At 40.6% G+C, this 24264-nt stretch overlaps 3 protein-coding genes across 3 annotated transcripts in view; 2 read left to right on the top strand and 1 right to left on the bottom strand.

The window, feature by feature from the left end:
• The first annotated feature begins 677 nt into the window (after positions 1-677).
• Positions 678-6523, top strand: LOC124307605 (heat shock 70 kDa protein cognate 5). The gene is made up of 11 exons (XM_046769457.1): positions 678-954; positions 1268-1329; positions 1861-2006; positions 2120-2243; positions 2331-2639; positions 2836-2998; positions 3310-3766; positions 3966-4262; positions 4337-4524; positions 4770-4910; positions 5046-6523. The coding sequence occupies exons 1-11, from the start codon at positions 862-864 to the stop codon at positions 5133-5135; spliced, it is 2070 nt and encodes a 689-aa protein (XP_046625413.1). The 5' UTR covers positions 678-861; the 3' UTR covers positions 5136-6523.
• LOC124307608 (uncharacterized) lies at positions 6052-23180 on the bottom strand. Its single transcript, XM_046769462.1, has 4 exons — positions 22824-23180; positions 19525-19653; positions 14410-14529; positions 6052-12786 (listed from the first exon to the last, which is right to left on the bottom strand). Exons 2-4 carry the CDS (start codon positions 19639-19641, stop codon positions 11689-11691), a joined length of 1335 nt encoding a protein of 444 aa, XP_046625418.1. The 5' UTR covers positions 19642-19653; positions 22824-23180; the 3' UTR covers positions 6052-11688.
• Positions 6675-24264, top strand: part of LOC124307610 (transmembrane protein 230) — a 31556-nt gene continuing 13966 nt past the window's right edge. The window contains exon 1 of the mRNA XM_046769471.1: positions 6675-8024. The gene's annotated coding sequence lies outside the window, so the exon portion shown is untranslated. The remainder of the gene's footprint in view (positions 8025-24264) is intronic.

The following is a 24264-nucleotide window of genomic DNA, read 5'->3' as shown; positions in this document are numbered from 1 at the left end:
GAGATTCTTCAGCCAATGACATATATACATAGTGCGGCGCGAAAACTAGTTCCAGTCGAGTCCGCTATATTTAGGGAATTTACTAAGTCGCGAAGAATCCCCCAAGTCTGACATTGAATCAAAATTCTATTGATTTTTACGATTAGTGGCTGATTATTTAAAGTTGAGATTGTGTTTGTCTGATATGTGTACCACTGATATTAGCAAACAAACGACGAACAATTGTCATGACAATTTATAAAACTTTAATCAGATGAAGGACTAATTGTGTAAAACTGGTTTCTCTGCCTTGACGCAACACGAGGTAATATTACGTCATACGAATCGTGCTCGAAACGAACAAAATTAAATAAACGAGAATGGTAAATTCAGCTTCCCCGCCTTTGGTCGGCACACGTGCATATATATGACGCACGGCGGAAAACGTACAACGCAATCATTTATGTACTATATGCGATATGTGATGTTCAAAAGTTTGTAAACACTAAATGAAAATATAGTGAAAATATTTACGCCGTTCAACAAATTCAATTTGCTTTTCTTGGTAGTATGCTTGCCGCCGACAATGAGATGTGCTTTTGACTGATTTTTGTAGAACATTCCGGATCACTCTTGCTTCTACGTAAGTGGTGGGAGACGTATAAATACCCGGATTGGAGCCTTCCGTCGAAACAGTATAGCGATTGGATATTGAGGAGTACGGACGTCATATCGTCTAACGGAATAGCGTGAAGTGCGTATCGCGATTGCGCGGAGAGACAGAGAATCTAGCCCCACGGGAGTTGCATCACTACACGTGAAGTCGAGGGTTTCGTCTTCGATTACAATTTCTCCAAAGTCCGTCGAAATAATTGGTGAAAAATGTTGACCGCAGCGAGATTGTTGAGCCGAGGGTGCAGCGGAGTCGTTGGAGATATTTCGAGGAAGCAAAACTTCAGTACAATCTTAAAAAATGTGAGTATTTCACGGTACCGCAAATCATCCCGAGAATCATTCCCGACCCTCCTTATAACCGCGTTTTTCTAGTCCTGGCTAAACGGTCAATTCCATCTTCCGTAAGGTCTTAAATTTCGATTTATTCACCGCTTCACTGTACATTCGGAATCTGTTACAATTTTTTATACCACAAACTCGATTCTTCCTTTTGCGCATTTAGTCATGTCGCGTTACTTCGAGCCGGTCGCCGCGGTCATGCCGGTTATGTGCGTTTTTTAAAAGCCGGCATTTTCCAGAAAATTCACTTATTCATGCACTGTTTCTTTTTTAGGCTGCCGCTCCGACCGTATCTCTCTCGCAGAGACAAACCGATCTTCACCAGTACAGATACAAGTGAGTATAATCTCATTCCTCTTAGCCTAGCTGAAAATCAGAAAATTTTATATTCATTGGCTTGTCGGAAACTTTTCCAATACTGTTGGTTTTTTAAGTTATGTAATATTATCATGCTAAAATTTATCAGTTTACAAAATAATGTATGAGTCTTGCTCAACCGCAGGACTTGTTTGCTAGTGAAGAACCATGAACATGTATCGAACGGAATGTTGGTTCAATCATTTAGGTTGCACTGGTGGAAAAAATGATAGTTCCACACTTGGTCGACTCTCATTTTTGTAGCCCAAATAACTGTATCTAGCTGCTTGTTAGATATTTGCAATAGCCAAATATATGAACAGAACTTGATTTCCTAATCTCATGCAATATGTAACATTATGTTCACATGCGAAGCAATACAGAATCTAGAAAGCTTTTACAATGAACAATGATTAAAATGACTTCTGTTGCTTTGATTACAAATAAAAAAAACTTCATCATTTCAAAACAATGAACCTAAATTAATGGTTCCTTATAATCGTTACATAGATCGGAAGGTGTAAAAGGTGCGGTAATCGGTATAGATCTTGGCACAACGTTTTCTTGTGTAGCAGTAATGGAGGGTAAACAAGCAAAAGTAATCGAGAATGCTGAAGGTTCCCGCACAACTCCATCCTATGTTGCATTCACCAAAGGTTTGTGAATAACCATAAGTAATACCTCATTTTCTATTTAAATCAGTAACAATTTTGAGTTCCTTAACCGCCAATTAACACATATTTAATTAAAACTTGAAATAAATCTACAGAAGGAGAACGCCTCGTTGGTATGCCAGCCAAGCGCCAGGCCGTTACAAATTCTGCAAATACTTTCTATGCAACAAAACGTTTGATTGGTCGCAAATTCGATGATGCAGAGGTGAAAAAAGAAATGTGAGTATTAAAGCGGCTGTGAAATCAATTTCGTTTTTAACACGGTTTGCACTCTCATAGTAAATGACGAGATGTTTCATTTATCAGGAAATCAGTATCATACAAGATTGTCCGTGCCTCGAACGGAGATGCCTGGGTTCAGGGAGGTGATGGAAAAATGTATTCGCCAAGTCAGATAGGAGCATTTGTTTTAATGAAGATGAGGGAGACAGCAGAAGCTTACCTGAGCACGCCAGTTAAGAACGCTGTAGTCACGGTTCCGGCCTACTTCAATGATTCTCAGAGGCAAGCAACCAAGGATGCTGGGCAAATTGCTGGCCTCAACGTTCTCAGAGTTATCAACGAACCAACAGCTGCTGCTTTAGCTTATGGCATGGATAAGACTGACGATAAGATGTGAGTTAATTATATTCGAACTAGTTTTCAAATTGTATATGCAGTAAATCTTCAATGATGTTTTTATTTTTCGTCTCTTAAAGTACAACGTACACATGTGGAGAGAATATTTCTGAGGGATTCTTGCGCTGGTCAGCGTTTAACTGCACTATTTGTTTGTATAGATTAATTCACCCTTTCTTTTTCTTATTATCAGCATCGCTGTGTACGATTTGGGTGGTGGTACCTTCGACGTTTCCATTCTGGAGATTCAAAAGGGAGTTTTCGAAGTCAAGTCTACCAATGGAGACACTTTCCTAGGTGGTGAAGATTTCGATAATGCCTTGGTCAACTACTTGGTGTCAGAGTTCAAGAAAGACGTAAGTGTACACCTAGCATTTGATATCCATTTAGTTACTTTGCACTGCTCAATAATTATTCATCAGTATGAGTTACAACAGTCTGTTCATGGCAGAGATTTGAACCTTACTACATGGGATCCAAGGGTCAATCATTTTCCTGATAAGTCAAAAGCTGCTACAATTCCGATTGACTTATCAGTTACTGTACCATATTGTTTTCTTTCATTAAATTATCGGACCTGAGAAACATCATTGAATATCCACAGATTCACTGGAATAATAAAAAATCTGTATTCGGTAGCTAATCATTTATTTCCTCATTTTTGTAGCAAGGAATAGATGTAACTAAGGACGCAATGGCTATGCAACGGCTTAAGGAAGCAGCTGAAAAGGCGAAAATTGAATTGTCCAGTTCAAGCCAAACTGATGTGAATCTGCCGTATCTTACCATGGACTCCAGTGGACCAAAACATTTGAATTTGAAACTTTCGCGAAGCAAGTTTGAAAATCTAGTCGGTGACCTGATCAAACGTACACTCCAGCCTTGCCAGAAGGCCTTATCTGATGCTGAAGTGACAAAGTCTGACATCGGAGAGGTTCTACTTGTGGGAGGCATGACCAGGATGCCAAAAGTTCAACAGACTGTACAAGATATTTTCGGCCGCCAACCCTCGAAGGCTGTGAACCCTGATGAAGCTGTCGCTGTTGGTGCTGCTGTGCAGGGTGGTGTACTTGCTGGCGATGTCACCGACGTTCTTCTCCTAGATGTGACTCCACTCTCTCTGGGTGATTATTTTGAGAATATATTTTTACGCCAATGGTGCTACTCAGTTTCATTTTCTTTTCAAATGATGCTTATAACTAATCTTCTCTCAGATTTAAACATGACGACAAGATTTTACTGACATTCATCTATGGTTACTACTCACTTTTGGACTATTCGCGTCCACTCGATCTCTCATTCAGCCACTCAATTTTCATTTAGGTATTGAAACTCTCGGAGGAGTCTTCACCAGACTGATCAGTCGCAATACTACGATACCGACTAAGAAGAGTCAGGTATTCTCTACAGCAGCAGATGGTCAAACACAAGTAGAAATCAAAGTTCATCAGGGTGAGAGAGAAATGGCTAATGACAACAAACTACTCGGTCAGTTCACACTTGTCGGAATTCCGCCAGCGCCCAGAGGGGTTCCTCAGATCGAAGTTACATTCGACATTGATGCCAACGGTATCGTTCACGTTTCTGCAAGGGACAAGGGTACTGGCAAAGAACAACAGAGTAAGTTTTTATCTTTTGTATAATTTTTCGTTGGTTATTACATCGAACTTGTGTGAAAAGATATGATTTTATAGTCGTCATCCAGTCCAGTGGTGGCTTGAGCAAGGATGAGATCGAAAACATGGTTAAGAAAGCCGAACAATACGCTAAGGAAGACAGGATAAAGAAAGATCGAGTTGAGGCTGTCAACCAAGCAGAGGGTATCGTGCATGACACAGAGGCAAAGATGGAGGAGTTCAAGTCTCAATTGCCGGCTGAAGAGGTTCGCATATTTATTTAATCTTTCAAGATTCTCTCCCCGTTTTAGCCTATTTAAGTATTGTCACTCACTGCCACTTAAAGATAGTAATTTTTCAGCCAGTGGTATATGATGTTATAATATTTTTCGTCTCTCAAAGCTGATATGTGGACAATTTTTACTGAGATAAAGATTGGTCTTTCCAAGGTTAATTAGTGTGGTAGCAAATCATTACTAATACTTTTGATGTTATTTTCCGATTATTGCAGTGTGATAAATTGAAGGAGCTGGTGAACAAAGTCAGAGAAACATTAGCGAATAAAGACAACACGGATCCTGAAGAAATCAAGAAACAAACGAACGAACTTCAACAAGCTAGCTTAAAGCTCTTTGAAATGGCTTACAAAAAGGTAAGCATTTGTAAACCTGGGTGAAAATGGGTAGAATATTTTTTTGTCAAATTGTTCGGAAATTCATGTAATGATAAAATTGCTATATCGAGATTCTGGTTAAACATTAGTTGTGTATTACACATTTCTATTTAGATGGCCGCCGAGCGCGAATCTAGCAGCGGTAGCAACGAGCAGAGTAGCCAGGAAGGCGAGGAGGAGAAAAAGAAGGAAGAGAAGAATTAAAGATTATAATACAAGTATACAAAGGAACCTGAAACAGCCTCTGGGCTGCACTTCTCGGCTACAGCAGTTTATCAGATGCATGAAACTCAGGAAACAAAATTGACGTAGTTTCAAAGAAGCGCTACGTTGTCTCAGACGTCATTATTTGTATTTCTAGATTATTTAGGTAGGTAGTTGTTGATTATTATTATTATTATTATCATTACTACTAATTTTCTTTTCTGACGTTCCATGATCGATAAGTGTAGTCACAGGTAGAGGTAGCGAGTCGTGGATTATAATTATAAGACAAAACGAAAAAACAAGCTACAGCAGCTACAAGTTTTTTTTTAAAGTTGCATTTGCCAAGTAAGTAATATGCAAACAGAAGACCTTTGCTATGAAGGAATACAAATCTTTCAGGTGAAACACCGTTTAATAATAATTATCGATAATAATTAAAGCGACCATCTTTTAATCCTTACTGTTTCCGTGTAACACGGTCGTGAAAACTTCTCGATAAATAAAACCGATTTCAATTAGAAATAATATCAATTTAACAAAACCTTTCTCGTAAACATCGGAAAATATCTGAATGTTGGCGTTACGTTGAAATTAAATAGTTTATATACCATAGCATCGGTCGTCTGTTGGACGATATTTGTTATCACTCCATTGTATTTTATATACCCATGTAGAGAATTTTAGGGATATTTCATACATATGATTGTAATAAAAATCAAGACACAAAAAACCCATCAAGTATACACACGATTGTCGCTTGAAAATCGAAAATTATGTAAATTGTGTACATAATAATATATTAATGCCGCATGTTCCGAGGGGTTGAATGTTTGATGCATACAATGGCTGGCGCCGCTGTAGCCTGCGCGTTACTCCTTGGACCGTCTGTCTTACGTCGTTTTTCGTTACCCGCGGATACAATATCTTTACGGATGGACTTCGGACTCGAGAATGCGGTGGTATTGCGGGTAGCAGAGTACTTGTTAAATGATATTTCATACATTCACGAGAAAGAGAGAGAGAGAGAAAGAGAGAGAGAAATGCGGGATCGGAGCGATATGATAAGGATAAATTTGAGATCGCGAGAAAAGAGGGGAGAAAATTAGTCATAGTTTTTAAACTAATAAAAGATTGAAATAAGCAGCAGCATAAACGAAAAACATCAAAATAATACGTTGACTATTATAAGAATTATATTAATTATCATATAATTATATATTATAGAAGCTAAACTATATGTATGATCCAATCCAGAATTTATTCTTTTTTTTATTACCACCCTCTCCCCCATTCCAAAGATCCCCGATCGTATCACAACCCATAATATACATGTTATGTTGAGCTCATAAATAAAATGATCAAACTTTAATTAAAGTTTGGATTAACTTCTGTGCGTTTAATCGAATGATCACCTCTTTCGGTAATGTTAACGATTTTTATATTATCTTCAATTCTGTGTGATATGTTAATCTCGCATTGTAGCGTAACGCCATTGTTGCCTGTTTTGTCATTCATACTTCTTTAGTGAATCACGATTTATCTCTAGACAAATTGACTCACAATCAGTAAATATCGCGATATCGAATTACCTACTCTAGTTTCTCTTTCGCAAATACTGCCACGTCTAATATTTAAGGAAGGCAAATATCTGTATTTGGCAATTCTAATTATCGTTAATTCTATACACAAATATAATTTGACGAGGCTTATGATTAACAAGATAGAGATAGAAAGTGCAGCTGTGCATGCTTTTCTTGTTTTCTATGTGATATTCAAAGTTTGCGATAGCCTGTGAATTGAAAATTGCACTCAAAGGTCTTATAATATGTATACTAATTACAATATTTGTACAGATAATTCGTACAGGCGAGCCTTTTGAAATTGGTATTTATTGATTTATTATAGTCATTTGACGGTAAGCCTATATTTTCCGAGAATAGGCAGGAAGCATATTCGGGATAAGGATATAAACATGTGTCCATTGCAGACCTTTGACAGATAAAGAAATGTGTGTTCATATTTAGAATTATAAACTAAACTAATTGCAGGAATCAGAGTTTTATGTGTCATTTGAAAAAAAAGAGGATTTTCTTTTTCATCCAAATTCTCACACCGAATGCCTTGTTTCGGAATATCAAATATTATCTAACCGTATCGAACAAAGTATTTACTTTTATTTTTGTTTTAATACTAAAATCATGATAACACACAACTAATGTATATAAATAACATGTAAAAAGGGCCAAATTAATCCTCGAATTCCTTGATAATAGTCAACAATAACAATTTTATCATGCACAAATATCGTGCGATCAATTAAAATTTTTCTCTATACAAACGGTGACCAGTTTAATTGAAGAAGGAAGTTTTCCGAACGGTGACACGTTTCCTCTATAAAAAATGGCAATAAATCATAACACAACGATTGGGCAATGATCATGATCGATTACAGTAAAATAAATCGAAGCCGAAATCTATTCCTCGACGGATTATTCTTCTGAACAGCGCGCCGCGTAGTAAATTCCTTTGGTGGTTGGCCAATATTTAAATTCCATTATATTCATTCAGGGGTCTAAACGTAAAGTGCCGTATTGATTATTAATCGTGTAAGAGTTACATTATTTTTATAGCACGTGAACAATTGACTTGTTCTGTTTGCGATCGGTGATTTTTTAATGTCCGTGTGCAATCGGTTTAAATTTGAATCAAGGCGTGAATGATCGCCGTGTAGTATCGATTCTTCCTTGAGAGGAAACATGTAATCACCTGGAATAATAATATTGTGTAGGAACAGTGAGCGTGCTGCAGCCCGAGAAGCAGCAACGTGCGAGATAGCGGAAGGAAGAGAGATTATATTTACAAGAGTAGTGCGTACGTAGGAATAAGGTAATTGATCTTTTTTCTTTTTCTTTTGTTGTTGTTTAGGCCTATTTGCAAGGAAACGGTTTCATTAAGCACTAATATTGTAGCTTAATCGTAACAGGTAGCACTTGGAATTTATATGAAGTGCCGTTTGTTCGTTGGTTTTAATATTATGTTTTTTCTGATTTTTCCGTTTCGTTCCATATCTTACACACATAATTATTCTCATTCAGCCGTTCCTCCCTGTCGCAAGTAAATTTTCAACCTTCATTAAACACATATGCCTTTTGCTGTGAACGGAATTATACAGGCGGTTATACTGGAGAATACATTCAATGAACAGCGGAAAATTTTTGAACGAAAACCGCGCATCTTGTGGTTATCTATTGGAGAATTACACATTAAATATATCGATTCGGAAACGAAGCAAATTTAAATATAATTAGTACAATTATAATGTTATAGTTTTCAAAGAAGCATATAGCTGCATCGTACAGTAATGATTTATTATGTATTAAATAGGTGTATACACTAACGAGAAATTGTGCCGCGGGCCTCTAGTGTAACGCAGTATTTGCGATTTGTATTTTTCATTTCTTTATATATCATATAAGCTCGATTGCCCAGTTAAATAATCAACAATTGGAAAAGTATAATGTACGGCGAAACCGCGGATAGATATATGTATAGTTGCAATAGGGAGGTGTCATAAATTGTATTAATGTATGTATATTGTATATGCATAGGGATGTAATGTGTTATGGTGGTTACGGAAAGCAATCTCTACACTTTCGAGATTACATCGCACCGTACAATACATATAATAATTAATAATGGGTATTTGAAAAGTATTACAATTAACAATAAACTGTAACGCATGAGTCAGCCGCTATCAATTATAATATTAGACGTGAATACTATCATACCGCATATACGTTTAGTATGTATAATTAGATATTTGGTTTTACGTACATACAGTGTAAATGTATACCTATATATACACACATCATACCGAATCTCTTCTCTGCACTATAGCTTTTTTTCCTCCTCTTATTTCTTCAACTCGTACAAAATATATAATATTTAACAATTAGTTAGAATATCTTTTCGTAATCACCACAAAATCATTATACAATATTGATAGATCATACACCAATTGTTTCGTCAGCTTCCCTCAATTTCGAATTAATTATCGTTAGTAGTTTATCTGTATGCGTAATTGGGTGGTCCTTATTTAGGGCTCGGATGAATTTTTTGTCATTCGCCCATCCTAAAGCGTCTCCAAATAATTGAAAAACAATAATATGCATTTTGTCTAGATTTCATGGCGTGATAATGTGAATCTTTTATCAGACAGCTGGACCAATGAGCAGTAAAATTTTGCAGTTGCAGAATATTTTTAACGTTATTACGCTTACAATAAAATATATACTGAGAACGTGGCCGAAACACGTGTGTGAAAAGTGGAGTAATTGTTTTTTAATTATTTGAAGTTGATTCGGAGGGCAGCTCGGAAAAATTTCGCCGACGCTTTGAATATGGACTACCCTAATGTGTATAATACACGCCTCATCCGTATGCGACGTAGTCGATCAGAGTTCACGAATATTGTACGGTAGATATTGACACGCTGGCAAAAAAGGTGAATTTTTTTTTATGATCGTCGTTTATTTCTTTATGTAATTTGATGTACGTTCCGTTTGTTCTTTGCGTTATTGGCGGAAGAATTTTAAGACGGTTTCACCCCCGGGTAAATTTTCGTGGCAAGACCTCGGCCACAAGAAGCCGTGTTATATATAGATCCTGTAGTTTACCTTTATCGGCGAGATCGGTTCAACACGCACATATCCCATAAGCCATAGAAATCCCCATCGGGGTGACCGTCTTTAAAAGTCTGATTCCGTCAACGTATACGTATATGTTATATATGTACGACTAAAATTTAAATTTTTTTTTCCTCTCTTTAATAATATATATTTCACTAGAGTTTTTGTAATGTTTTAAGTCAGGTAGTATCACAGCTGGCCCCCGATCGTTTAAAATAAAAACGGGGGCCTTTGGGGAGCCCGTTTCGCCCCTCCCTTTGCCGCCCCGAAAATCGCTACGCCGCGCCGCTGGCCCCTTGAACAGCACAGTCAGTCCCCGAATTATTATACATAACAATATAATAAATATATTTCGATAGCTAAAAATGTAGAAAAAATTATACAATGCCTATCTAACTATCTATCTATCTTCTATTACATGTCTAACGCGACTAATTTATATCAGTGTCTCTTTTTGGATCAACATATACATATGTATGTTGTATATGTATACGTCGATCTAGGGCGGCGGGGCTCCCTCTGCGCGGTAAATACATTTCATATTATTAATCAGTTAATATAGTAATGTTGAGATTTGTTTTTTCTTTTTTCTTTTTTTTCTTTTCATCAGATATTCAATCTTATTCAAATATATATATATATATATATATATGAATATATATATATATATATATATATTCATTTTTATATTAGGTATATTTATTACACGAAAGATGCATGTCGTAAGATTCGTGCGAAACTCGACCAATTGCGTTGAGCACTTGCCAATTTGTATATATATATGTATATTACTCTTTTTGATAACGCTTGCAAAACTGAGGTTTCTTTTCATTCTAAGCATTTTCGTGCGAATATTGCAAAATGCCGTTTGAAAGGAAATTAACATGTTGATAAATTTGACATTTGAAACGATTACATGATATTAATATTTGTCTGTAGGCAATCAGTTTTTTTTTCTGTAGTGAAATTTAACACCATCACGTTACAGCGACTTTGCAAAATCTTTCCGAAAACGTCCGACAGTAAGAAGAGAAAAAAGTTTTCCACACATTTTTTCACGTTGATTTTGTCTTGAGAGTTAAGTCATCGCTTAAAATCCCCTCGTTGAAGCTTCGCATCTTTGAATTTAACCAATCATTTCAACGCTTCAATTCCTAGTACTATATTTATATGATATGAAGAGTTTGAAGAGTAACGAAGACCTTTCAAATTTCCCGTAAATATTACATTTATACAATATCTATACATGTGTTATATACGTACAGTTAAACATACTTATTAACTCGAGTTATTCGCACGAAATCAGAATTAACTGCATCCCTACAAGTTAGCCGATATCTTACGAAGATGTTATACAATATTTTACGTATGTACTTATGGTACGTGTTCGTAATTTCTTTTTTATTTCTCCTTCTTACGTTTTAGTTTTAATTTCGTTTTCTGACTTCTTAAACTTAAATTATACCAAGTACTACGTAATTCAAGGGCGAGGGTGGAATGTTTTATTCTCCGAATGCTACCGCTGTCAAATGTGCCAAGCGCAAGCCGCGGGTTACGTATTTTATAACAAGTGTTTCTCGTCTATATATTATATTTTACTCACGGTTATGTTGTAGATATATATACATATATATATATATATATATATATATATATATATATATATATATCTTATGCCTTCCCTCGTAATTTTTTTCTTCCCAAATTTTCCGTACATCCGTTTAATTAATTAGTTCGATATACACGTAATCCTAACTGTAAGTAAAATCGCGTGCGTCGAATAACGAGCTTTATAGGTATGTATATAATATAATAACGTAACATAATAACCGTAAAATAATGTGAAATTATACGACAAACAATTAGTTTCTACCGGCGCTGAATTCCGTTCCGCCGTCACCTTCGTTGCTGTCCTCGACCGAGGGCGCGCATACGGTTTCCTTTTCGTCTTCCCTATCGAGGTCGGTGACGCATCGTGATTCCTTGTCTTCGGTCCGAGGAACGCGACGGTTGCCATTGACGAGCAAGACGGGTTCGTCGTTCGCTGTGCCGGGGTCTACGTCCTCCTCGGAGGCGTATTTGTTCGATGTCGGTGGTGCGGAAGAATCGACGGGCGAGCCGAGAACCGGGGTCGGTATCGCGACGCGATCCTGATCCTCCTCCTCCTCCTCCTCCTCCGCATCCTCCTCCTCCGCTTCCTCCTCCTTCTCGTCGCAGATCGCGTCCATTACCACCCTGTGCTTCAGCTGCCTGACAGCGTTCTCCAGGTTCTCTCTGAGGAAGAGGTTTCCCTCGCTTTCCGGTTCCTCCCATCCCTCGGGCGTGAAGATCGCCCTGGCCGTTTGGTAGAGCTTTCGGAAGCCCAGCTTTGTGTAAAGGCTCCGGCTCGCCTCGTTCTCCGGCCTTATGAATACGAAGGAGTTGTAGCCCCGGTCGGCCACCGCCTTGATCAGGTACCTCGCGAGCTTCGTGCCGTAACCCTTCCGCCGGAACTCGGGCCGCGTTTGCATCGAGAACATCGCTCCGTAGTAGGACTGGACCATCCAAGCGGCGAGTCGATCACCCGCGAACACTCCCGCCGCTGGGAGGGTCTTTATAAGTCGTAAAAAAAGCTCGTGGCACTCCATGTCGTTCGCCGTGTAAAGCTCGTGGATTCCTTCGGCGTGTTCCGGCCTCAGCGGCTGGACCCTGACGTCCGTCTGGCTCTCCTCAGCTTCCTCCTCGATCTCCACGGTCTTCTCGGGCTCCTCGCACGCCCAGATATCACCCAGGACTCGGTTCACCGTTCCCGTACCCTCGTAAAGCCGCACCAACTCGTCGACTATGTCGCAATGCGTGAAGTTTATGTACAAGGGACGCGACCAGTCCAACAACACGTCTTCCGTTCGCAGGAGCTTCAGCAACTCCAGTCTGTCGCCGGGACAGAAGACTCCCACGCTTTCGTAGAGAGTACCGTGGGGCTGGGGGAAAGAAGATTCGATCGATCAGACAATCTTGCACAAATTATATCCGTCAAGTAATTTTTACAACCATTTACAGTCGCGTGCGGACGTTGCGGAGAAACATTGAATTGTAACTGTCTTACGAAATTACAGTGGCATTGTTCTTATCGGCACAGGGTTCATTGAATCGTGTCGATTGCAGGAGATTGGATCGTGCAGAGTATAATGCTCGTTGTTTACGTTATTGTGAAGAATTTTATCGCGCAATCTCTATATACCGCAGAATTTTAACGAGCAAGTTGATTCCAGCAGAGCTTGAATCGCAAGTTCTACGGGGTTGATTATTATATCCTACATCGACTGAAAGCTCCGGATCCGCACGCTCTTACATAAATGTAGTCTTACATGCACGGAATATCCAAAATCGCGTTTAGAAAATTGAGAAAAAGCAATTTACTTACAATTAGAATCTCACCGATTATAGTTACGGCATATATTGTGCGAATAATCAATGCGTGCGAACTTCGCAGCGAAATAGTATGTATGCATATATACTCCAAGCTTTATATGTGTTCGCGGTTGGTAATTATCGGAATTGACTAACAGAGAGGCGGAATAAAATTGCGGGGTAAAAGTTTGAGGCGCGGAATTATCGGCCGGCAGGGTTCGTTTTGCGGATATGCCGGCACCCTGGACTCTTTCCACTTTGCAGGTGGAATGCGGGGGCGTTCAGTTTGGCGAGATGTTGGCCCCGAGCCAGGCCGGGATGTGGGCCACCACAGCCCTCCACCCCCATGTCAAATCCTCCGCCCGTCCATCTTCTCCTGGGACTTCAAACCGTAATACGCGTGTTCGAATTTCGAATGGCCACCTTTGATTTGTATACGTCGACGTTTTCTCTTGCCTGTAAGTTACCGTTTGCGTTTGACGTGTACAAAAGTCAATTCGCCACTGATCCTTGCCTCCTCCTTCAGGATCGTGAAAATCGATGGATTTCACGCTATCGGTTTTCTGTTTTATTTGTTTTTTTTTTTTTTATTTTTTCTCATTGACATATCCTAGCGAAGCATTTGTTTGAATCCTTCTTTTCAATTGGTTGAGCTTTCGCAGAGCTTTCGTATTCTGCGGGAAAGGATCGCTGTAATTCCGACGCGAAAAAGGGACTGCAAATTATCACGCGAGCGAATACATGTATTTATATAAAAGGGTGATAGTGCAGAAGTGCCGTTCATTACATGCTTCGCGTTAACGTTACCGAAATCACTGCCTTCTACGAGGATTTGGAAGGGACGCTATGACGGTGCGATAAAAGTCGGTCAATTGTGAAGTGCTGAAAGTGAAAATGGGAGCGAACGCTTGTCACGGTAGGTTCGTAACATTCAAGAACATCGGAGACGACGGTGATCATATTTTGCAACGTAAAATTGCCGGGGGAGAAAGCGGTGGTAACGATCAAAGGTGACAACCCCGGGGAGCTTTGAGTTTAAGTAAAGCTGCGACCCGGTCAGCGCTGAAAGCGTCTAATGCCGAAGGCAGTTTCTGAAATTTACCATTTGCTCAGCCTCCAGCCGTTTTGGGGGTCCCCCGACAGTTTTCTGATATCGTATTCCGGAGAATAGTTCACCGTAAGGTTATACTTACGGACAATGTCATTCCTGGGAAGTGGAGGCAGATTGGGGACTGCTTTGGCCAACCGTCTGCCACGTAAAAATGAAATTCCCAGACTCGTTCCTCCAGGTACGTTAAAAGAGTTTGATGAAACTGAAATATATTCAAGTGATCAAAGTTAGCACTTGGCATTTTAACCTGCGGAGGTATGTTCAAGAAAAAGGGTTCAATAAACGCGGAGTTAGGAATGCGTCAGTGGTAGTAAAAAATTACTAACGATAAGCTAGAATTAGTTTCCATTCGGTCTGCCAACTTTAAATGCTCTGTGTTAAAGGCTAATCATTTTAGTTCACGTTCTTTGTCTAGTTCGTGTCTCCCGGAAGCCTTGAAAGCTCTCCGAAAATTGTAAGGCTGAGCAGTAATCCATTTTTAAAACAACTATACCGTCTGAATAACGCTGACTCGGTACATTGCAGTGTTTATTTGTCATTAGTGTAAGTCCATACCGAATCCCTAGTTAAATTCCAGCAATTTATGCATAGGTATAAAGCTCTTTGAAGTTTTCGCGAAATTTTCAAGCGCTTTTACCCGAGAGTGAATTTGTCTGCTGTATTTTTCTTAGATTAAATAATTAGTTCGTCAAAGGCAGTCAGTGCTGCATAATCAGTGAATATTTTCCACAGCGATAAGTTTATCATGGCTTATTCTCTGCTGTTAATTATGCCTAATTTTACGAACAACTCTGGGTAATTTGACATATCGGATTCGCCGATGTTTATTCCGTGGCATTGAAAATTACGTGAAACGAATGTTACCCAAGTCAGTCGTACAAGCCACACCCAAGGCATACAAGCAGAGACCGATCAAGCACTGAAATAATCACATGATTGCCGGCGGTAAAAAGCGAGAGGAAAGAAAAGCTCGGAGAACGATAAATTTATTCGGCCAAATAAGAGGAGAAAAAAAGCATAAAGGATCAACAATTGGAGTATACTTTACGTATACATCCACGTGTTTCGCAATTACTTTACACAGCGAGATTTAAGCTGTGAGCCGAGTGAAAACGTCGAGGGGTTGATGTCTGCGGGTTTTTTTTATCAGGCGATAATTTACTGCGGAGGTTCTTGGACAAAGTTCAAGGTTTTGTCTAAAGAGTGAACGTGCGATCTGCTACGACTCTGAAGCTTGCAGCCCGGGAATACTCGCGTTATAAATTTCATTGTCAGACTAGAAATCAGATTTCTTAGATGTGTGTATAATATTTTTTTTTACTACAGATAAAATTGTTGATGTTTTTTCACGAGCTCGGGTTGTGAGAAGGAAAAAGAACGTCCTAGGCCCCTGCCTTAAGTTCGAAAGTTCGTCTTGCTTCGAACTAATTTGCATTTAATTTGAAACCCCCGGCGGACGTGGAGGCAGCTAAGGCGGTGTCGGTCCCGTTTGCGAAAGAGAAAAACACTCTCAATAAAATTGGTCTTCAAATCGCCCGGGCTGCAGCCCGTGCCGAAAAGGTCGTTACCATATATACGCGTGTTTTTACAGACACGTGAATCAGCATACGAATATATTGCCATGTATTACAGAAATAGCGATTTCACAGCCCAGCTTGCAGCTTCTCAAAAATTCACCCTCTCAACCCTTGACGCAACATTTTTTAAATCGGGAACAATTCGCAGGGAAATTTATATACGATGAAAAATATGCGCTCGGTGCTGAGGTTCGAACTTCGAGCTTAAGGAATCTTTATGCCCGTGAGTTTAAGGATAATCCTGAGAAGGTTCCTCCGAGTGACGTGCACGAAACGTTGGAAAACAGACTGGCGCCTGAACGCGTAGTTTGACGTGGTAACGCAAAATCGATTTTTTCCCTTCGTGTAATTGCATAATATGTACGTATACCCAATGCTGAGCAGTTTATCGTCGTGCACCGCATGCAGCTGCGGCTGCAATGAATTGCCGTAGGTATTCGTTATGAAGAGAAGCTGGAACGAGAGGGAGGGATGAGAGAGACCGAGGGTCAGGGTCACCTTGAATGCAGGTAAACATTTTTTATCACATCATCGCGTTAATCAATGAAGCTTGCATGTTCGATATCACTAAAAGCACAAACTCTACATGACGGTTTCCAAGAGCTATTTTCGGCCCTCGGCTTTTCACGGAACCCGTTTAGACTTTGGGCTTGGGTTCGGGTACACGCCTCTGATGTTTCGGTACGTTGATATACTTTGAACTCGTTACCGGTCAATAGCTTTTCCCCAAACCACGATAAGTACACCGATACACTCGATATTGGCTGTTAAATACTTCCATAAATTGGTTATGTCGTCTAAACGGTTGCTAAAAGTCGACGGTATAAAAATGACGGAAGTTCGCATGGTTGCGTACAATATTATTTATGCAGCGCGGTATTCCAAACAAATGTAATAAATATGGTATAAACTGTACTTTACGTTTTCTATTCTTTTTTTCGTGTACACCTATAATGCTTGTTATTCTTCCAGCTGTTGCTCGTATTTTTTCCGTGTTCGTTCATTACTGTATACGTACAGTTCGTGCACTTCAAAGCTCGCTGAGCAGCCAGCCGCAGCTCTGCCGATTCCTATAGTAAAAGAATTGTTAGATTTGAAAAACCCGTTGAATAAATACGTCGTAACGGAATTCTTGAACATGTACCGCGTTATACGCGCCGGCACACGAACGAATCACGAATATCGCTATGCGACGTAAATACGTTGCAGCTAAACATTTGAACTTTTGTACGACGTAAAATCGAATAAGAATGATAAAAAGAATAAGAATGATAAAGAAAGAAACTTCGGGAACGCTGTTATTAAAGTTATTCCTCGAGTTGTTGTTAAAGCTCGTTGTTTTGCGCGGGCTGTTGAATCACGCGATCAAAGCACAATTGGCACGAGCTCGGGGGAAGGGGGGGCTTGTCGACGTTGTGTCGTAACCGCAAGAATTTTCAGTATCGTGTAAACGATCGATCATTGTTATTCCCATATCGGCACCCAACAAGGTCTAAGGTTATCCCAAAAGTTGAAAGATGAAAAGCGTCATCGTCGTCCTCCCCTTCGCAGCTCGTTTCGAAAAGCCGCGACGGGTTTCGAGGGATTCTTTCTTCGTTCGTCCCGGATCCCTCAGGACCTCGGATGTCCTGGGGAAGTGGAGGCGACCTTGAAAAGTGCGGCAATGTCGGGGGTAAAGACAGCAGTACGGCATTGCGGTGACCCACATATACCAGCTGGACTATTTCAGCCTCGACTGCCACACGCAACTTTGATCTTATTGCGGCTACATGCCGCATATTTGAATCGCGATTTAATACGATACGCACACCCCGAGCTGATAATCGGCCCGAGTCCGCCTCGTGTCAACGATCTAATAATTCCGCACTCCAGCCGTGTCGAATGTCCCCGGATCACGACCAGGAGCCTCCCTCCTCCACCTTTCAACATTTTCCACGAGGCAAATTTTCGATTCAATTATGCCCCGTGTACGTGGCTCGTACCCGATTCTTCGGATCAATCTTCCGCGCAGCGATGAGCGGCTCGCATGACTCTTGAGCCAAGTCCGTCGCATCTTCACCGCCACCGAGACGGGCTTCTTGAATTATGATGTTTTACGAAAGTAGGGGTATTTGCCCGGCAGCTATCGAGCGAAGCGTTCGACTACGAGTATAATGTCTATTATCGGGGCGGAATAGTGTACCCTGGATAATATTACAATGGTATATAGCGCGATGCGAAGCCATAGGAAAGCTGATGGCGAGCGACACCGAACCGTCCGCAAATCACAATGTTGCGCGAGAAACCGTCGGCGATGACAACACGAGCGAAATTGCATCCCTCCTCGGGTGATGATTATTAGCTAAGGCTTGGGAAATCGGGACGAGAGACGGAGAAAAAGCTTCATTTTCTCAGTATCAAGACAGCGGGATCTAATAGAGGGAGATAAAAAACGTGGAAAATCCAATTCCGTCGCTTCGGGCAAAACATATTTATTTGTTTATTTATTTTTTTATTTATTTATTTATTTATATACTTATTTCAAAGCCAAATGGACGGTTTGCCAGCTCCGGGCAAATCGAACTTTTCTGATTCGTCTGAATATCAGTATCGGTGAAAAGCGCGGTCAAGCTTCAATCTGTTTTCTGCCGTTTGGGAATTGCGCATCGAATTTATTCAGTGATTCATCCTCCAGTGGTGACCGCTTGTATTAGAATCTGCGGCTAAGCGATGAAACTCTGGAAAGCTTCTGCATGAGTGATCTATGCGAGATCGTGGCGGCTGACCTGCAGTGATCATACGTATCGAAAACCGAAGCAAAAATCAGCGGAATCGATTCAGTGGAGCATAAAACGGAAAGAAGACGACACGGTGCAGGTGAGCAATTATTTAGGCAGCATTTCTTTTCACATTTTCTCCCGAAATTTCACGGCTATGAGGATTTTGTTCAGGAATTTGGGAATTTATTATTTTTCCGAGAAACAGTTCGTCAACCAGAAAATACGCGATCGGCAATTAACCATTGCTCGATTCACCTCTAAGGCGAAAAGCCGTGCCAGATCGATCAAGTCACAGTGACTATATAACCGTCCAGTGTTCGCCCGCAATAAATAGATTAAGAGATTACAGAGTTATTCGTGAAATAGTATAGAATTATCGCATGGTTAATTATAGAATTATATGGTTAATATGTCGCATAAAAATATGAGTAACTACAGTACGCCGCGAGGTCTAAAATGCTTCACGAGTTGAAAACCGCGTTGACCAGCTTGTGCACGTATACTGATTAGAATTGTAACACGTGTCTCGCAGCATTGCGTGATGGTTTCGTGTGCGAATGTAGCTGGCAATGAGTTTCCTGTAAATTGGAACTTGGCGTTCATCTCAAAACGCAATTTTTCAACAACGTTAGGTACTTAATTTTTCTACAATACGAGGAGCGCTTCTTCAACCATGCTGTTTCTCTCAGTGGATATAACGAAGCTTCGATTTTCGTAAACGCTAGAAATTTTGCAAGGGAAGGAAATTCGCAACCTTAAAAATTCTTGCTCAAACTTCTGTCTCCGGCGAAGATGGTATCCAAGCAGTTATTAATCATAATATGAAGCTGAGTAGTTAATAAAGTATAAATCGGCGCATACCTTCAGAGATTCGGGAAGATATCCGGTGAGGAAGTCCAGAAGTTGAGGCAGTTCTTCGGGATGAAGTAATCGGAAGTTTCGACCGCGTTCCTGAACCGCCTCCTCAGGACGCTCCATACTTCCACTATACTGAAATGGAATGAAATCTGTTTATCTTGAAAATAATATCTACTTTCGCGTGTCTGCGCCGTGTGATGGGATTTAAATAATTGGGGGAGAAGACCGCGTCAAGATACGACTGTATCACACCCTCCTCGTCGACGCTTCGATCTTGTATGCCTACAATTAGTCGCCTACTCATGAATCCCAAACCAGGGGGAGTTCACTCTTTACCCCCACTCTAAGCAATTTTGGCAGGCTGCAGGAGTAGGGCGCGACAAGTTACGAAAACAAAATTCTACTAGAAGTGAATATTTTAGAGTGGTAGAACTGCTAATAATAATAATGTGCACATGTGCAGCCGGAAAATAATATTCCGCCATTCTTGTATCCTATGTTAGAAGACCGTGGTCTGCGATTACATAATCACATTACTCGGTAGAGGGCGCTCTTAACATCCTAAGTAATGCTGACATGTTACTATACTCTAGCAAGAAATAACTATAGAAATATAGTAACTGCGAATTTTTCAATATTGTGTTGGTACAGTATAGTCCTGCAGCCTGCCAAAATTCGGTCCCATCTAAAAGCATTGAGTGAACTTCCCCTGTCCCAAACTCCCCTGATACAAACGTGCAAATTACGTCTTTTGTCGCCGTGGCGTTGTCGGTTTAAGTCGATATCTGTAATAGCTGGCTGCGGGTATCGGAACTTGCCCATCGTGGACGCCTCGTTTTATCGCAGCCAAAAAGAGAAGATGAAAAAGAGAAAGGAAAACAAAAAAACGAACAATTACCCCCGTCGTAAAAAATTATTACCTCTCGTTAATTGAGAAAACGAACTTTTCACCTGAAATGGGTATCGTTAAACTCAACACCGTATCGCTATGTCTATATCCAACAGCTCATTTTGTCAGCACTTTCATATCTGCACGTCACTAGTATCATTTTTTCTCAATTATTCTTACGAAATATTTCATAGGTTGTAAACTCGGTCCTCCATCTTTTCGAGTATTCGAACTGATTTAATCTCGCCTACGTAGATAGATAAATAGATGAAAAGTTTTAATTGATCCTAGAGCAGTAGCTTCCTGAGGACCATAAGATACAAAGGTTACAACAAATTTTCAATCGTATGTGTACGCGCATCTACAAGCTATTGACATAAATACTATACTCATTCGAGGTGTTGCGTGATGCAGGACGCTTGAACCGTTCAAGGGGACCGGTACCAGTTAACTTTGACGTTTTCGATTTGATTTTATTAGTATTTAGATAAAAACGATCAATCACGCGAATGAAGATACTTTCCTTGGCTTCGTGACGCAATTTTCAAGTCTACGACTGGTCTGATTTTGTCTTCTCACAAGGTATAAGTATCAGTCGTACCGGAAGAATAAGAGCGAAACAATCCAACTGGCAATCTGTATACATTCCAAAAAGCTGTAACACGTATCGTCAATCGCCGATGATCAATAAACTAGCAAGATTTTTATAGAGCTTTAATTCGGCGCGATTTTACTAATGAAAACTCGGTCGTTCCGGCGAAGTGAAAAGAGTGTATTCCTGTCGTGGTGTAGAAAGCAAAAGCCCCTTGATCGATCCCTCAGGTACGAGTATGTAGAGAAATGTTGCAGGGGTGCGAAACACGCGATTCGCAGAGGCATTCGTACCGTCGCGAGATGATTCCACCTATTTTTCAATGGCTAATCTACGCAGCAGCAAAATCGGCGTGGAAACTTATCACGTGAAATTTTTACCGGCAACAGAGAGGGTTGCCTGTCCAGTATCCGTTCTAAACGTTTATCGATTCGAGGCGAGGTGCAGCAGCAGCGGCAGTCTGGCCAGCTCTAACCTTTGCGAAAAACGTATTCGCACACCATGAGGAGCGAAGAGGAGACGAGAGGACGAGAGCGTCACGTGCACCCTCCTCACACGATGGGGATGTTCGTTTCGGCGTGAGCGCAGACCAGCGAACATGCACATGCTAGTGGTAATTGTTAAAAAATTTTCCCGTAGATTATGGAGAAGCGTATTGGTTCTTCAGCCCTCTCTAAGCTCGTTTCGGCCGGGCTTTAATCAGCTTTGAAGAGAATCTATAACACCGGTGTTATTAATTAGACCGAATAATCGATCGGAGACCAAAACCCCGAAGATTACGAGGTGCTTTATACTTTGGGAAGAAGAAAAGAATATAAAATATTCGTGTAACAAGCTGATAAGTAATCGGTTCGAGCAGCGTGATCCTCGCGTCCTCGTTCTAGCTCACATTTAATGTAGGTACTTGTTTTGAAACGTGATACTGTGGCTTGCGCAACATGCGGAATTGAAATTTATACTAATAATAATAATTTTATACTAATCTAGTTATATTTTCACGTGAGTTAGATTTTCTTCGCCGAATCTCTAATCAGAGCTTCTATTCTCTTTATAATTGGGTTTTATTTTCATCGAGCTATGCGAGTCGTCAAGCAATGGTTATATTTGTACTTCCAGTATCGTGTTAAATTCTTGAGTAAATTTTCGATCATCCATAATAGATAATTTATTGCAGGTGATTTCGTCCTCGTCGTTTTGAAATTCGCAAAGGTGAGTGCTCAGATGTCTTCCCACACATGTCCTAGAGCAATCTCTTTTTCAGTTATTACTATTATTCTACTTTACGATATGCTGAATCAATTTGAACATAAAATTGTGAAACAGATATTAAATTCGTTCGAACATCCGGCTAGTCTCACGGGATTTCAAACTCGTCCGCGAAACAAACTCGGTGAATTAGCAAGTTTGATAAGAATGGCGACGGTGTCCGTGAAGATTTTTAATCCAAAAAAAAGTAAGCGCGGTTTTTTTTCCGTTGTCGAACATGCGACATCGGCACCGCGGTCGAACAGCTGGCGCTATATAACATAGCCAGCTAGTTACATAGCTGTCAAAAGCTCTGAGCTTTCTCCGGCCGGCTTGAATGGCATGAATATCCCTTCGATCATTGGAAAAATAGAAGTACAAAAACCCGAAGGATGGGGATCAATAAAAAACTGCACCCGATTAAAACATCCTAATAACAGCGTCGCTCGTGTGTATAAGTAAACTGGATGATTTAAACAGAGACAGATCGCTGAACAGATAAACTGCCGACAATAATTATATACGCGTAGGGAGGGAAATTGTAGTTATAAGGGCTTTACAGCCGTATCGATTTACCTGTGATTAATAGCTGCGATGCGTAAGCGATATAAATTTTGCGTTAGTGTGTAATATACGCGTACGGTATACCGCAGGCAACAGGGAAATTGTCCTGGAATGGGATTTCCCGTTGCTGAGAAAATATCGGCCGTGGCCACCGCGACGAACACGGCTCTCTTACTCGACGTCTCGTGCTTTTCCCTTCCTCGGTTTCCCCGCAGAAAAACTAATTTACCCCCAAGCCGAAAACGGCCGAACACCGGGCGAGGAGTGAGACGGATACTGCAAGCTCGACGACGGCTTTTGCGACTAAAACCACGTCCCGACAGTCGCGTTCAGGGATTGTTACAACGGAGCCATGCGCCCGCGCCGCCCCCAGGACCCGCACTGTCGCCCCTGACCTCCTCTGCCTACCCCCGAAGTCCTCCAGGCGTACGATGTCAGTGCGCAGAATCGCGCCCCACACTGCAGTTCTAATCGCAACGCCTGCGCCTGCATCCTCCTTATTACTCGAGACTCGAGAGAGCTCTCCTTACAGACATGGAAATACCTCCTTTCCACCACCTAATATCCTTGGCCGTTTCAACTTTTGGACACCGTTCCTCTCCGGCTGATCGTAACGAATTCATCAATCGTGATATAACGCTATTGCTTCGTATAGAACGCCGCTTGAAAAATTAAAAAGTGCGCTCCAGTCGGTACGCCGTTTGCATTGCATGCAAAAAGAAAGAGTTACATACAGATATTATATTTTAGAGCTCATCTTGGAGATTGGATTTGATCGAAAATTGTGTTTCAACGTGTCTCGGTACTCGGACCACCTTCCAGTTCTTTGACAGCGGTGTAGCTACTTTCCCTTGGATCCTTGGCTTCTTGTCATAGTCTCGATTACTTTGTACAATTTGACAGGATCTTATCACGAAAATTTTCACAAATATAACTACGCACGATGATTTCGGGCTTAACGGCGTAAATCCGATTGGTACAAGCGTCGACGTTGAGCTTGAGATTGTGAAATGGGAACGTTTGTTTCCACGCTAAAACGGTATTCTTCCGAAAATTATATGTCTTCTGATAATTCTTCTTCATGATCGATATAAATATATTACAAGCATGAGCAAAGGACACGGGGTTACAAGAACTGAATTCCCTTAATCCCGTTAAACCGATAAATTACTTTTCAAACAATACGTGAAGCAAATCGATCGGACACAAAGCACCAAGTTTCGGTGTTGGACAAATATTTGCAATATCAAATAATCAGATGACGTAGTAACGATTCTGTTCAGTAGATATTTCAATTGTCTGGCACTTGATAGAGCTGTCAAGAGCAGCTTTTACCTCTACATAATCATTTAACGAGGATGCGAATCCCCCGATTTTGTATCAAAGAGACAAAGGGGCATACAGGATAAATCGCCGAGGGTTGCTGCGCGACGATGTGTGTAAGAAGCCTGCC

Source organism: Neodiprion virginianus, chromosome 6 (genome assembly GCF_021901495.1).
Source record: "Neodiprion virginianus isolate iyNeoVirg1 chromosome 6, iyNeoVirg1.1, whole genome shotgun sequence".
Classification (NCBI taxonomy): domain Eukaryota; kingdom Metazoa; phylum Arthropoda; class Insecta; order Hymenoptera; family Diprionidae; genus Neodiprion; species Neodiprion virginianus.
The sequence above is the reverse complement of the archived record's forward strand: the minus strand, read 5'-3'. Positions and strand labels throughout refer to the sequence as shown.

Bases quoted from the DNA above. Each gene is read 5' to 3' on its own strand.
- LOC124307605 (XM_046769457.1), top strand. From the start codon at position 862: ATGTTGACCGCAGCGAGATTGTTGAGCCGAGGGTGCAGCGGAGTCGTT. The intron at 3,767-3,965 runs GTGATTATTTTG...ATTTTCATTTAG, and splicing joins TGTGACTCCACTCTCTCTGG to GTATTGAAACTCTCGGAGGA. The intron at 4,525-4,769 runs GTTCGCATATTT...CGATTATTGCAG, and splicing joins CTCAATTGCCGGCTGAAGAG to TGTGATAAATTGAAGGAGCT.
- LOC124307608 (XM_046769462.1), bottom strand. From the start codon at position 19,641: ATGGAGCGTCCTGAGGAGGCGGTTCAGGAACGCGGTCGAAACTTCCGA. The intron at 14,530-19,524 runs GTATGCGCCGAT...AATATATTTCAG, and splicing joins ATCTTCCCGAATCTCTGAAG to TTTCATCAAACTCTTTTAAC. The intron at 12,787-14,409 runs GTAAGTATAACC...TCTTTCCCCCAG, and splicing joins TCCCAGGAATGACATTGTCC to CCCCACGGTACTCTCTACGA.